This window comes from Nicotiana tomentosiformis, chromosome 1, assembly GCF_000390325.3.
Source record: "Nicotiana tomentosiformis chromosome 1, ASM39032v3, whole genome shotgun sequence".
Classification (NCBI taxonomy): Eukaryota; Viridiplantae; Streptophyta; class Magnoliopsida; order Solanales; family Solanaceae; genus Nicotiana; species Nicotiana tomentosiformis.
Window position 1 is genome coordinate 78,644,774 of NC_090812.1, and position 14,730 is coordinate 78,659,503.

The 14,730-nt window shown below is 34.9% G+C and overlaps 3 protein-coding genes across 3 annotated transcripts; all 3 read left to right on the forward strand.

Moving 5' to 3' along the window:
• The first annotated feature begins 2,141 nt into the window (after positions 1 to 2,141).
• On the forward strand, positions 2,142 to 4,794 carry LOC104104317 (uncharacterized). The gene is made up of 4 exons (XM_009612367.4): positions 2,142 to 2,394; positions 2,769 to 2,902; positions 3,012 to 3,316; positions 4,197 to 4,794. Exons 1-4 carry the CDS (start codon positions 2,235 to 2,237, stop codon positions 4,546 to 4,548), a joined length of 951 nt encoding a protein of 316 aa, XP_009610662.1. The 5' UTR covers positions 2,142 to 2,234; the 3' UTR covers positions 4,549 to 4,794.
• A 1,285-nt stretch (positions 4,795 to 6,079) lies between these two features.
• LOC108946518 (probable amidase At4g34880) lies at positions 6,080 to 10,862 on the forward strand. Its single transcript, XM_018773488.3, has 5 exons — positions 6,080 to 6,713; positions 8,306 to 8,520; positions 9,004 to 9,243; positions 9,402 to 9,600; positions 10,090 to 10,862. Exons 1-5 carry the CDS (start codon positions 6,234 to 6,236, stop codon positions 10,441 to 10,443), a joined length of 1,488 nt encoding a protein of 495 aa, XP_018629004.1. The 5' UTR covers positions 6,080 to 6,233; the 3' UTR covers positions 10,444 to 10,862.
• Positions 10,863 to 11,928: 1,066 nt separating this feature from the next.
• Positions 11,929 to 14,320, forward strand: LOC104104316 (probable amidase At4g34880). The gene is made up of 6 exons (XM_018773489.3): positions 11,929 to 12,280; positions 12,361 to 12,678; positions 12,789 to 13,003; positions 13,090 to 13,332; positions 13,535 to 13,733; positions 13,803 to 14,320. The coding sequence occupies exons 1-6, from the start codon at positions 12,062 to 12,064 to the stop codon at positions 14,154 to 14,156; spliced, it is 1,548 nt and encodes a 515-aa protein (XP_018629005.1). The 5' UTR covers positions 11,929 to 12,061; the 3' UTR covers positions 14,157 to 14,320.
• Positions 14,321 to 14,730: the final 410 nt, after the last annotated feature.

A 14,730-nucleotide genomic window follows, 5' to 3' on the forward strand; every position in this document is an offset into this window, starting at 1 on the left:
ATCTGATACCGAAACTGTAGGGCCTATAACAGTGGAGCCCAATAAAGTATACAACGAACCAGATCTGTGTGCTTTCATGATCACACGAGCACCTTGAAAAATTTTCAGAACTCCACCTTCACCAGTGAATTTGCACCCAAGCGATTCTAAAGTGCCCAAAGATATGAGATTTTTCTTCAACTCAGGAACATATCTAACATCGGTGAGAGTTCTCACCACATCATCATGCATTCTGACCCGAATTGTACCTTTGCCAATAACGTTACAAGTAATATTGTTACCCAATTGGACAACTCCACCTGCAACTGAATCATATGTAGAAAATAAGTCCCTTTCTAGGACACATATGATATGAACAACCGGAATCTAAAATCCACTCATTGTCTAATCTGAAACTAGTTTCAGTTGCTAAAAATATAGTTCCCTCAATCTCATCAGTTGCTACACTAGCTTCGGCGGTGTCAGTATTTTTGTGCTCATTTTTTCTTTCCTTATGCTTTTCTTTATTTTTCAGCTTATAGCATTCGGAGATAATGTGACATTTCTTATGACAATAGCGACACTGTAAATCATTGTATCTGGATATGGAGTCGAAGTTGCCCCTAACAAACAAGCCAACTTCCGCTTGAGTTCCACTAGCTTCCCAAGTAATATCACTATCTATCTGTTCCTTTGATTTTAAGATAGATTTAATATCCTTATAAGAGATATTATCCTTTGCATAAAGCATAGTATCTCTTATATGCTTAAAAGACGGGGGTAGAGAACAAAGCAGTAACACAGCTTGATCCTCATCTTTAATTTCAACATCTATATTACTCAAATCCATAAGAATGGAATCAAATGTATCAAGATGAGAGAGAATAGAGGTACCTTCATCCATACGAATTGTATAAAGCTTCTGCTTCAGGTAAAGTCTATTTTCCACCGTCCTCTTCATATATAAGGTTTTCAATTTTTTCCACATGCCTTTAGCTGTGGTTTCTACAAAAACTTCACGTAAAACCTCATTTGAGAGATTTAAAATAATATCTGCTTTTGCTTTTTTGTCTATGATGGCAAACTCCTCATCCGTCATTTTATCCAGCTTCTTCTCCTTTCCTTGCAACGCCAAGTCTAAGCCATCCTGAATTAAGATAACTTCCATCTTTAATTGCCACATTCCGAAGTTTGCACTTCGGTCAAATTTCTCAACATAGGTCTTTGTTAGAGTCATTTTGGCTATTAAAACTAACCTGGTTAGATCCGGCTCTGATACCAATTTGTTAGGATCGGGAACCCGGATAGTGCGGAATATAGCCAAACAACGGTATAATGACAATAACAAAGACAATTGAAGTTGATAACAACGACAATTAAAGTAGATAAAGAAGACACAAATTTAACGTGGTTCGGTCAAAGTGACCTACGTCCACAAGCGGAGAAGAGCAATTTACTATAAGAATAAGAGTACAAAAGAGAGTACAAAATTAGAGCAATTTACCTTATGCTTATGTGAGATGGACTCCATTTGACAAAATAATAACCATATTACACATGTCACTAGAATTGTACGCAAGAAAGAGAAAGAAAAACACTAGAACATTTAGCACATTAAAACTTAGTAGGTCTCTCGGCCAAAACCTTAAAAATTAATAAGAATCTTTAAAATTGATACTTTAATTGAAGCAATAATGTTCATGGTTCCTAAAACACTTGCATACATTAATTTGAAGGATATTTAAGTGGTCATGACTCATGAACCAAGTTTCTAAAAGAGTATTCCCTCCCGTCCATTTTAGTTGATTTTTTTGATCGTTTTCACACATATTAAGGACTTTACCTTTTATAATTAATTAACAATGAAATTGATCATATTAAACTTAATTTTTTTATTGAAAATATAACAAATACTCCTAAGTTTTTACTCAAGGACAACTTTGTAAAAAAAAATTAACAGTACAGCAAATGAGAGGCTAGTGAATGCAATAAATTGCTTTAGTTTGTCTAATAAAAAGCTGGATCATAATGATTTTTTACCCGTACCGATCTAAATACTTTTTCAAGAACCATTTTTTCCAAAACCTCATTAATGGAGACAGTTGAGCGTTGCTGTATAGCCAAGCTTCATAAATTCTTCTACCACCATGTTCAGTGCTTTTTATTCGCATTCAAGATTGAACTCAAAACCAACCACTGGCTTTACTACTTAAGTCTCTTTCTCTTCCCTCATTCTCAGTAACAAAAAGAAAATTATGGATTGGTCCCAAAAGCTTTATTTTACAGCTTTTCTAATTGTTACAGCAGCAGCAGCATCCATTCGTGGAATTCATGGTTATGCAATGGTCTCTGGCACTGTCTTCTGTGACCAATGCAAAGATGGCCAAGTCTCTCTCTTTGATTATCCTCTAAACGGTAACTAAACCTATAAGTAGTAATTCTTTTAGTTTCTTTTTGAATTCACATATGACATTAATTAGAATCAACTTAGTTTTTGGTATTTCTTGTCCAATGCTTTTGTCCTGCTTCTTAATATCCTTGAATCTTGATTATAAGGGCAGTACGGATCCTCGAAAGGATCGGACCACATCAGGTTTATTATATGCAGCTTTACCTTACATTCACGGCTTGAATATATTTGTGGCCTCTTGGTTATACAGTGACAACTATTTCCATTGTGTCAAAGCTTCCTTTCAGTCTTGAATCTTGATTTTACTCGAAAAGAGATCCTCTAAATGCTTCTTATTACCATTGTTAGTTAAGGTTTTGAGTGCCAAATTTATGTGCAGGAATAAATGTAGCAATGGCATGCCCAGATAACAATGGGCAAATGACAACATGGGGAGAAGAAACAACAAATTGGCTAGGAAACTTTGCCATGAGATTCGATGGCACTCCAGATTTGAGTGGTTGTGTTGCACAGGTTAATATAGACAACTTTTTTTTGTTTTTCATAATCTTGAAATGAGATGAGCTTAAATGAAGTGACATTATCGGTGAAGATTCATATGGTCGACATTGTTGTTGCACAGGTTACTGGCAGTAGTGAGCAAGGGACAAGAGGATGTGGGACAGGAGGAGGTCAAGGGAAATCACCAAGATTAATGTTTAGGATGTTTGATATGGAAATGTATACAGTGGATCCTTTGATTTCTCAGCCAGCAGATCCTATGTCCTTCTGTCCAAAATCTTCTTCATATCCACAACCACAACCACATCCCAACCCTGTTTCCCCTTCTATACCTCCATTGCCACCACTGCCACCTACTCCCTCTTTGCCTCACTTACCCCCAATGCCTCCTTTCCCTTATTTGGAAGCCTCAGCTTGCCCACACCAGTAAGTTTCTATAAATACATTCATGGTATTAAACTTCTCTATACGGTTAAACTTTTCTATAACAATCTCATTTGTTCCGAATGTTTTTGGCTGTTATAACAAAATATTATTATAGAGAATATATATTATAACATAGCATAAAAAACTGGCTTTTATAATGAATGATTATTATATAGCGATACTGTTATACAAATGTCTGACTGTATATGTCAATCTCTTATTGAGGTCGTGTTCGGTTAGACGGAAAATATTTTTTGGGAATTTTTTTTCATGAAAATAAGTCATTTATTCCTTGTGGTGTTTGGTTGCCAGAAAATATTTTCAAAAAAAAAAAAAAAAGGTTCCGCGGAAAGGGAGAAATTAGACGGGAGTCATTTTCCTTTACAATTATTTCAATCTTTACTTCATATCACTTAATTGCCGGACATTATTTTTATTAATATTTAGTACTAATAAATTCTACAGACGCACCATCTAATTTACTAATATTATTATCAACGTTTAGCCTCCAATCGATCACCAGAAAATAAGTCATTTCCAGAGTAACATTTTTCAAAAAATGATTTCCTTCCTACTGAACATAAGCTCACACCCTAAATTAGTACTGCTGCAATAAGTGTATAACTAATGCACTTCTACTGTCTGCTTTCTTTAAAGGCTGTTCTTTTTGGCTCAACTTAATCAGTTAAAGAGGAATTGTTTTTATTGGTTTGTACATATGGACCCTTATTTTGTACACATCTTTAACTACTAGTTACTAGTATAAGTTTTTTCCAATGTCGGTGGATCCTAGTCAAACATGGCTAGGAACATTGTTTACGTGTTGAGATTAGAGAAAGAAACTTTGTACGTAACAAAATGACAACATTTTGTACTGCAGGAACTGGATAATGCCAGAATACAGATGCTATTGGAAAGTAGTAACCCCAGATTCAAAAGTAGGAGTTGTATTTGGTCTAATTGCTGCTAGAAAATATGGAACTGATATAACATTATGGGAAGGAATGAAAGGCAGAGGAGAACCTTATAAGACTTTGCTAAGAGAAGGGACAACTGCACTTTTGAATTCTTATAACAGTGTGCAGTTTCCTTATCATCCATTGGGTGTAATTCAGCATATGAATTGGGCATTAATGGGATCTACTCAGCATGTTTTGCACACAGCATTGAGTTTTATGAGGGCCAATTCTGGCAATTGGAATGCCACTTGCAAATTCAATCCTTGCAAGTGATTAATTTGGTTTATTATTTCAGCTGGTTTAAATAATTTATGTTCCTAGTATACTTTTCTTAATATATAGTTGAGCTAATCACGTTATACAAAAATAAAAAATAAAAAAAGCAATACTGCACGTTACGTTATTGCTCCATTGCATGGATAAGAATACGACGTTTGGCTTATACTGTTCCTACATTTGCTCTGTACTTCTTTGTATTTTGGAGTATATCATATTTTAATTTATTGATATTACTGCTTATATTCTTGTTCAGACCCACAGTATTAGATAATTGTTATTGTATTGATTATATTCTTCTGGATGTGCTCTACATTTACCAACCTTGTATATATGATACTCATATATTGACTCTGAAATGACAGTTGATTGCTTCAATGCAAATAAAGAAACCCTTAAATTATTTTCCATGCCTAAATTAAACTATATCCAAATTTTCGACTGATTGTTTCAAAATCGTCATGGTATGATTTTCTTTTCTTTTTGTTAGCGGGTATTTAAGAAACAGAATGAAAACATCATATTCATTGCCTGTTTGGTCAAGTTTATTTTTTGGTCAAAAATATTTTTTTTAGTCAAAAGTAATTTTTAGCCAAAATTAAGGTGTTTGGCCAAGCTTTTCGAAGAAAAAAAAAATATTTTTGAGTAGAAGCAAAAATAGTTTTGGAGAAGCAGAAAAAAGTAGTTTCTCTCCAAAAAAAAATACTCTTTTGAAAAGCGCTTTTGAAAAAAGTATATTTAAAAACTCTTTTTAAAAGTTTGGTCTAATATTAACTGTTGCTCAAAAATACTTTTCAAATTAATTAGCAAGCACAAACTACTTCCCACTAAAAATATTTTTTTGAAAAATTAAAAGCACTTTTCAAAGTAAGTAAATTTTAGAAGTTTGACCAAACAGGTCGTGAGATGATCGTCCTAATCAATTTTACATTCTTGCAAAACCTGTAAAGGAACTACAGTTTTAGAGGCAAAATAAACTCTACTTTGGGAAACCAAATCTGAAATTTGAAGAAGTCCGACACTGGTAGAGAAAGGAAAAAGTGGGTTTATAAACCATTTTGTTATATTTATTTCTTCATTTTAATATATTACTATTTATCCATGTATCATGTAAATAGTAAACATGAAGATGAAAGAATGATTCAACTGTATATATGTTTTGATTGTCTCTAATTAACTAATTGAAATGAAGATGAAAAAACCGATTAATTAGTAGTAGTATTTTTGGATATCTTTGGGACGTATTAGAGTGTAAATATAAACTATGGAAAGAAATACAAAACTTTGAATTGCTTTCCCAATTTACGTATACCACACTTTTTCTTTAATTTAAAAATAATATATTTTTATATTTAAATAATTTAATGTTAAACTTTTTTTTTTATTTTTAATAAAATAATTTTCGACTACAAAATTTTAAAAGGTTTATTTTTTGCTTAAATTTTGTGTTCCATAAAGGTGTCACAAAAATTGACACAAAATGGCTTACATTGCATAGTTTTCGTCAAAATCACATGTGATGATTTAAGTATAAGATAATCATTCCCCCCAAGTCTATGCAGTAGCTTCGAAGTTATGCACATGGCAACTTTTTGCCCAGAAGAAACAAAAAACAGAAATAGAGGGAACTCGTAATATTAATACTCATAAGCTCATAGTTCCACTAATTAATCAGAGAAAGAATGGAAGGCGAATTGGCTTTCAAGATTGAAGAAATCACCATTAAAGAAATCCACCAAGCATTTGCACAAAACAAACTTACAGCAAGAAAGCTGGTTGACTTTTACCTCCACCAAATTGAAACCCTAAATCCGCTGCTTCGCGGCATTATCGAGGTTAACCCGGACGCTCAGAATTTAGCTGATGAGGCTGATAAAAAGAGAAGAAGCAGTAGCACTAATCAAGGTGGAAATTTTTTAGGGAATTTACATGGAATTCCTGTACTTGTTAAGGACACATTTGGGACAAAAGATAAGTTGAATACTACTGCTGGATCTTATGCTCTGTTAGGATCTGAGGTACCACGAGATGCTGGGGTGGTGGAGAAATTGAGAGAAGCAGGCGCTATCATTTTGGGAAAAGCAAGTCTTAGTGAATGGTATAAGTTTCGTTCTCTTAGTGGAGTTCCTAATGGTTGGTGTGCTCGATCTGGACAAGGAGTGGTTCGTTACTTTTTCCCCTTCTTTATATATGGATTTAAGTTATATAGACTTGTTACCTGATCAGTATAGTTTCACCTGTAATAGCGGGTTAGTTATCAATTTTTATGAGGCTGCCTATTAATGTTTATTACAGAAAGTAATTACTTATAAGTGGAGTCTCTGAGCCGAGGCTCTCCCCGAAACAGCCTCTCTACCCTCAATGGTAGGGGTAAGGTCTGAGACCCCACTAGTGGGATTCTACTGGATTGTTGTAATTACTTATAAGTGACGTGATTGTGTAGATACTTTTGATACCTCAGTGCCTAGAACTTAAAACGCTATATATGCTGGTTTTCTCGCTCCATTTGTACATATTTTACATGTGAGCTGATAGATTCATGCTACTTCTATTTCAATCGCTTGATCTTTGTTCCCAGAGTTGCTCAATTAATCAGCTTTTCTTTAGTATGAAAGTTAGATGCCAAATAAATGCTAAACACCTTTCTGCTCTATATTTTACCTTGCCTATTGATGTCTGCGAGCAGGGTTAAGTAAATGCACAATTGTCAAGGTAGTTTAACATGTGATAGCAGGTTAGTACCAATTAATTATTATATAGACATTTACTTTTAATGATCTTATAAGTATCTAACTGTGTAAATATTTGTTTGTATCGTAATATCTTTGGTTATATCACTATATGTGTCACATAGTCCTTGCAGTTAACCAAACAAGAAAGTGAAACATGAAAAATTATTTGAAAAGAGGAGACAGAGAGAGAAGCTAAAGTTCTGAAAGCAGATGGTCATATTCTGTGATAGATTGGTGCAGATTTTCAATATAGTGCGTGGCATTTGGATGATTTGAAAATGCTCCTTGTTTGGATAATCTTTCATGCTTCATAATTTCTTTTTTTGTATTGAATTGAACAGATCTTCTTATGTAGAGCTAGGAAGAGTATTATATATCTTGAAGAATAAGAATATCATGTATTATATAGGAGTATCATCTAAAAGTTTGTCAAAAGATGTTACATCTACCTTTCAAAATATGTAGAATCCTTATTGCCCTGTAGGAAATTAGTATGAAAGCAGACTATCAATATAATTTAACCTGTGATGGTAAGTTAGTTATTACAAATTAATGCTTGTCACAGAGATTTACTTGTAATGGCTTTATAAGTGACCTGACTGTATAAATATTCTTTGTACTGTTAGTGCACATAACTTAAACTCTTTGGTCATTTGTGTCACATATTCCTTGCAATTAAACAAACAGGAAAGCAACAATTGTTTTAAAAAAGGGAGACGAGAGAGAAGTTACAGTTCTGAAAGCAGATGACGACTATATTTTGTGATAGATTGCGATTTGCGAGATTACCAGCATATGGTGTGGCATATGGATGATGCAATAGAGCTCTTTGTTTGGATAATCATTCATGCTTCAAAATTTCTTTTCTTGTACAGATTTGAATAGATCTTATTTGTAGAGCTAGAAGGAGTATTATATATCATGTACAAGCTTACTGAGACCAAATGTCAAATTTTTAACATTACAAACATCTAAAAGTTCCTCTAAAGAATGTATTACATTTACCTTTTCATATAATGTAGAATCCTTATTGCCCGTCTGGATCCCCATGTGGATCGAGTAGTGGCTGTGCAATATCTGTTGCTGCAAATATGGCGGCAGTCTCTCTAGGGACTGAGACTCACTGCTCCATCATCTGTCCAGCAGATCACAATTCAGTTGTAGGGCTGAAACCTACAGTTGGGCTCACAAGTCGGGCTGGGATCATACCAATGACGCCCCTCTGGGACACTATTGGGTGAGTGTAGTTTTGTTAGGTGTTTTTGAATTAAATCGATTATTACTAAACACAAGTTAAAGAAGAAGAAGTTGTGTTACTGTCTCAGTGATGTTAAGGTGTTTTTTGGACAGTGATGTTAAAGAAGCGTCTTAAATAGAAGAAAGTTCTTTCAAGTGTTTTGTGAGCTAACAGTTCTTTATCAGAGGAAGTGTTTCCAAGTTTCTCGTGAGCCAACAGAAGAGCTCTTGCAGCAAGTTATATAAAAAAATATTTTATTGATCTGATCCTACTTGTAATCTAGTTTGATATAAATGTAGATTTAGCTCAACCTAATTTAATTTGTAGCATTTGTTTCTAAAAGTTGGGTGTTAATCAAGATTTCACTTAATCTTCATGGCAAATTTTTGGTTTAAGATTATTTTTTTAGAAACTTACATGTCGATGTTATAGCAATGTGAATCAGACCTTCATAAAACATAAATATTTCTTTTTGCTATTCAGGCCTATATGCAGGAATGTCACCGATGCAGTTTACATGCTTGATGTAATTGTTGGAGTGGATCCAAGAGACGAAGTCACCAGGGAAGCAGCTAAATATGTTCCTGAGGGTGGCTATAAGCAGTTTCTCAGGGAAGATGGTCTGAAAGGGAAGCGAATAGGCATTGTCAGACATCCATTTGTGGAAATGATACATGGAGAAATTGAAAAATCAGCTTTTGAGCATCACCTGGATTTGTTAAGGTATGAAGCTTTGTAACCTTAAGTCACATTTTATCTTCAAAAATTGCAAATGAAAAATAAGAAGGCACGACTTGCTTACCTGGTTATAGAACACTTGTAGTTATCTGATGGACCTTATGTTTTGTTATTATTTGGTGGACCTTATGTTGGAATTTAAGACAACAAGGAGCAACTCTGGTAGACAACCTGAGCATACCACATATTGAAGAGATTATGGATCCAAATCACAGCGGTGAAGCATTGGTGATGATGGTTGAATTCAAGACGGCAATCAATGCGTACCTGAAAGAGTTGATCACTTCGCCTGTCAGGTCATTGGCTGACATTATCGCTTTTAATGAGCGCAACTCTGAGCTGGTACGTAAAATTGCTTTGCTGTAAAGATCATTATGCATTAAGTAAAATCAACATGAAGTAATATCAAGAACCAGAAACAGTATCTCATTTCAGCCCTAGACTTGTTTTGATTAAGTAGAACATCCTCTGTCCATGTGAGGAAATACCAAAACGGGGAAATTTTTGAGCATTGTGTCAAAATTAGTGCATAGGGTAGTCTAGCTCATCTACTCGAAGGCTAAGATTGTTTCAAACACAGTCAAGACAGTTTCCTTACTTCCTAAACGGGGTGCAATTCACTCAACAAATGAAATGGCTATATGTGTCATAAAGTTGATGTCTAAGACCCCAACCTTTTGATACTTTTGGGAGCTTTTGGGGGTAAAAGGCAATAGCTTTTCCCTGCCCTGTGACATGGAGGTGGAATAAAAATAGTGTCTTGATTTTTGAGCTGTACATACTTTTATCTTATGTAGTATGAAAATATCCAATGGACCTTTTTTACTACAGGAGAAACTTACCGAGTATGACCAACATACCTTTATAGCAGCTGAGAAGACTGACGGATACGGGGAAGAAGAGAAGAAAATTGTGGAGAAATTGCATAAATTTTCACGAAATGGATTTGAGAAAATGATGAAGGACCATGAGCTAGATGCAATGGTCGCACCTGGTTCACGTGCCTCCCCTGTTTTTGCAATAGGATGCTACCCAGCAATAACCGTTCCAGCCGGCTATGAAAGTGATGGCATGCCCTTTGGAATCTGTTTTGGAGGGTTGAAGGGTACTGAACGAAAGCTAATCGAAGTTGCCTATGCTTTTGAACAATCTAGCAAAGTTCGGCGACCTCCTTCCGTAGTTTAATGTGAAGGAAGCAAAGAAGCAACTGTTTCACATTGATATTGTTTGCCCTGAAAAATAGAGAAGATATTGAAACGAAGAAAGCGAAGAGCATCGCTTACTGCTGCATGTGCAGCTAATGGTGCATTGTACCATGTTATTAGGCCATTGGCAATGTTGAACTAAGGGGTCGTTTGGTAGGAGGTATAAGAATAGTGTTGAATGGGGTGTATTAACAATGCTGGTATTAGTAATGTTGGCATTAGTTATGCTGAGATTATATCTTATCCACTGTTTGGTTTGGTGTATTGAAGTATTGTATAATTTTTTAAAAATTAGCTGTTTACAAAAATACCCTTTACATTCTTAAGTTTTGTACACTTTGAGAGATTTGAGGGGCAATTATGTTTTAATGCAAGTATTAAAACCCCTTGCATTGCTAATATCATGGTTTGCTATGAATTAGTTATACATAAGATAATACCAAATAGGATGTATAACTAATACAAGGGATTAATAATACACAAAGTTAATGCTTGCATTGTTTTTTCAAATACCTCTTACAAAACGACCCCTAAAAGGTAAAAGAATGCGTTTGTTTTGCTGCACAATCTCTCCAATGGCCGAACTAAGAGGGAAAAGAATGCTTTAGTGTTACTGCACAATCTCTCAATTGAAGTCAAACGGCTTCTTTCTCCTCACACAATTTACATGTTGAAGATCATGTCCGTTAAACGAGGAAAACTTGTGTACTATAATTTCAAAAGCCACATAAATCATAATAGATGGGAGTACTGAAAAACTCACACCCAATTGGAGGGTTCTCAGAATTTTTTGTAGGGTTGAGTAGTAGCTTGCCATTTTCTGAAATTCCTTGAATTTGTCTAACTTTGACCAGTTAAGCTTAAAAAAAAAATCTTTCTAGTTATGTAGGGATGGTAATGCAAGGATTGTTTATGAAGTAATATAGAGATTGGTATATAGTGAATAATAATTATGTTGGGATTGTGAATTTGTGATATGTGAATTGCTTATTTTACCCGTTCTGTATTACGACAAGACTCCATTGCCTATTTTTAGAATACTAGCAGCCTAGCTATATGATGTTGCCGCTTATAAAGCTGTCTTATTATTAGCTTAAGTAGGTTGGATATTAAGAACTGAATATTCCTATTGTTGAATAACTCAAGAAAGAATAAGGCACAGGATCTAAGTCGATCAAAAAGATACCTTAACATTGAAAAATTCCTTAAAATTCAACACTGCCGGCCAACGTACCGTGACAAGAATTAAATAGCTTGGCACTCAATAACTCAGATTTGAAATGGCATATGGACTCAATATCCAGAGAATCTTCTGTGTTTTAATGATCGTTTGCCATTTTCCCCTCGTCCCTTTCGCAATTTTAGCATCTATACTACTCTCTCATGCAGTTGAACAAGAAGAGGTAGCTAACTATCCAATAATTAGTGTCTATAAATATTTATTTTGCAATTAATCCTTGACATCATTCAAGAATTTTTTATTTCCAATTCACTCGTATCAAAATAGAATAATCACTGAATCATCAAAAATTTGGAGAGTGAAGTGCAATTAGATCCATCTTTTAGGGATACGCTGCATCTTGGCTAAAATTAGCACTATGAACGTTTATTCCTTGTTTGCATTACTTACTCTAACGGCCTTATCACTTTTGGGATGGTCGCAAATTGATACCTGCCATGCATTCTCGATCAAAGAAGCTAGCATTAGTGATCTTCAGCTTGCTTTTAACCAAAACCATCTTACGTCGAGGCAGCTGGTCAAGTTCTACCTAGGAGAAATTTCACGTCTTAATCCAGTTCTTAAAGCTGTTATAGAGGTAATGTTAAAAATTAGTATTACCAAGTTCCAACCGCTAAAAAAAATACACAATTATTTATTTAATTACATGTTCAACAGATAAATCCCGATGCACTCTTGGAAGCTGAGAAGGCTGACAATGAGAGGAACGAGGCAATTAGGAAGTCATGTTCTTTATCCATGTTGCATGGTATTCCAATACTTCTTAAGGATAATATAGCAACAAAAGATAAGCTTAACACAACTGCTGGATCTTTTTCATTACTGGGATCAGTAGTGCCGTGTGACGCAGGTGTAGTGACAAAGTTGAGAAAAGCAGGGGCAATTGTACTAGGCAAAGCTAGCCTTAGTGAGTGGGCTCATTCTAGGGCGCTAACGGCACCCAATGGCTGGAGTCCCAGAGGTGGACAAGGAAAGGCAAGTTATGCATGTATTTAGCTACTACTTTAGCACATTTTAATAGCTACTCCAATTTGCAACCTAAGTTACTATGCCAAACAAGTTATATGGGTGCAACTCCTATGCAGAATCCTTACGTTCTCTCAGCAGACCCTTGTAGCTCGAGTAGCGGATCAGCAATATCAGTGGCAGCAAACATGGTATCTGTGTCAATAGGGACAGAGACCCGTGGTTCCATTTTATGCCCCGCCAGCTCTAATGCAGTTATAGGCATCAAACCAACCGTTGGTCTCACTAGCCGAGCTGGGGTCATCCCAGTCACTCCCAGACAAGACTCCGTTGGGTAGATCACATCTAAGTCCATATCCATTTGATTTGATAATTCTTAATTATACCAATACTAACTTGTTTTATGCTTTGGTTGGGCAGGCCAATTGCCAGAACTATAGCGGATTCTGTTCATGTTCTTGATGTAATTGTAGGCTTTGACCACAATGACGCGACTGCAACTCGTGCAGCAGAAAAATTAATCCCTCCTGGTGGTTATACTCGATTTCTGAAAGTAGATGGTCTTAAGGGTAAGAGATTGGGAATAGTGAGGGAACCCTTCTTCAATTTCACAAATAATCCTGCTTTGGCTCAAGCTTTTGAGAAACATCTCCAAACACTCAGGTAACCTAGTTGTTGCTGAAGATATCATTTTTGTTAAAATGTATGAGTATCTCATTCAAAAGCTTAATGATACACTTGAATTCAGTATCTTAGCCAATTCAGATACCATGTTGAAATGTGACAATTTCATTTAATCTTTTACATGAGATGGTTATACATTTCAACAATTTTTACGAGTTTATAATGTTTTCCTCAAATACAGGCGACAAGGTGCAGTCTTGGTAGATAATGTGAACATAGTGAACCTTGAGACAATTTTAGACTTTAATCTGAGCGGTGAAGCATCGGCAGTATTGGCTGAAATGAAGATAGCCTTAAATGCTTATCTACAGGAGCTAGTTGATTCCCCTGTTCGATCTTTAGCAGATATAATAATCTTCAATCAGAAAAATTCTGAACTGGTACGTTATCCATGATCAAATAATGTACTGATATCATCTTGGCAACTCATTTAACTTGATTTATTTCAGGAAATGCTCAAGGAATTTGGTCAAGATATATTTTTGGCAGCTGAAGCAACAAATGGAATTGGGGAAACAGAATTGAAAGCTTTGAGGAATTTATTAAGATTAACAAAAGATGGATTCCAAAAGTTGATGAAAAAGTATAAGTTGGATGCATTGGTAACTGCTGGTTCTGGTATTGCTGCTGTTGTTGCAATTGGTGGATTTCCAGCAATTAGTGTGCCTGCTGCATATGACAAAGAGGTGCCTATTGGCATTTGTTTTAGTGGGTTGAAAGGGTCTGAGCCTAAATTAATTGAAATTGCCTATGGCTTTGAGCAAGCAACCCTGATTAGAAAATCTCCTACATTTTTACCTTGATTTATTATGACAGCATCTAAATAAAAGTGAAAACTTACCTTTTCTATTTCTTGGAGAACGCAACGGAGACCTATAATATATACTTACATTTTAGTTGTCGTGGTTACTAAAAAATAATTGATTCAAAATACTTGTCATTTTAGAAATCAAGATATAATTAATTACTTTCTTCCCATTTTAGTATTAGTTGTTTTTTTTAAGTAAAAATATTATTGATTACATACTATAAAAAATCATCTCATTAATAGTTTCTTAAGGGTTAAAAAACAGATATATAACAACTAAAATATAAGGAATATCAGTGTTTACCCGAAAAACGGATAGAGTTGAATTTATACGTAGTTCTAAAGATACATGGTATAACTTGGTACAAATCTGAAAAATACGTAGAAATATATCTAATATTTACTGTAAAAAAGGAATGAAATACGAACCAAATTGAGTAGAGAATGATTTATTAACAAGCAAGATGAATCGATGTCCAAAGCCCCAAAAAGGATAATCTCTACTATACTCCCGTGTAAATATCAATAATCTTTGAAATGTGAGAGTGTATTGATGTCTCAATGTTTAA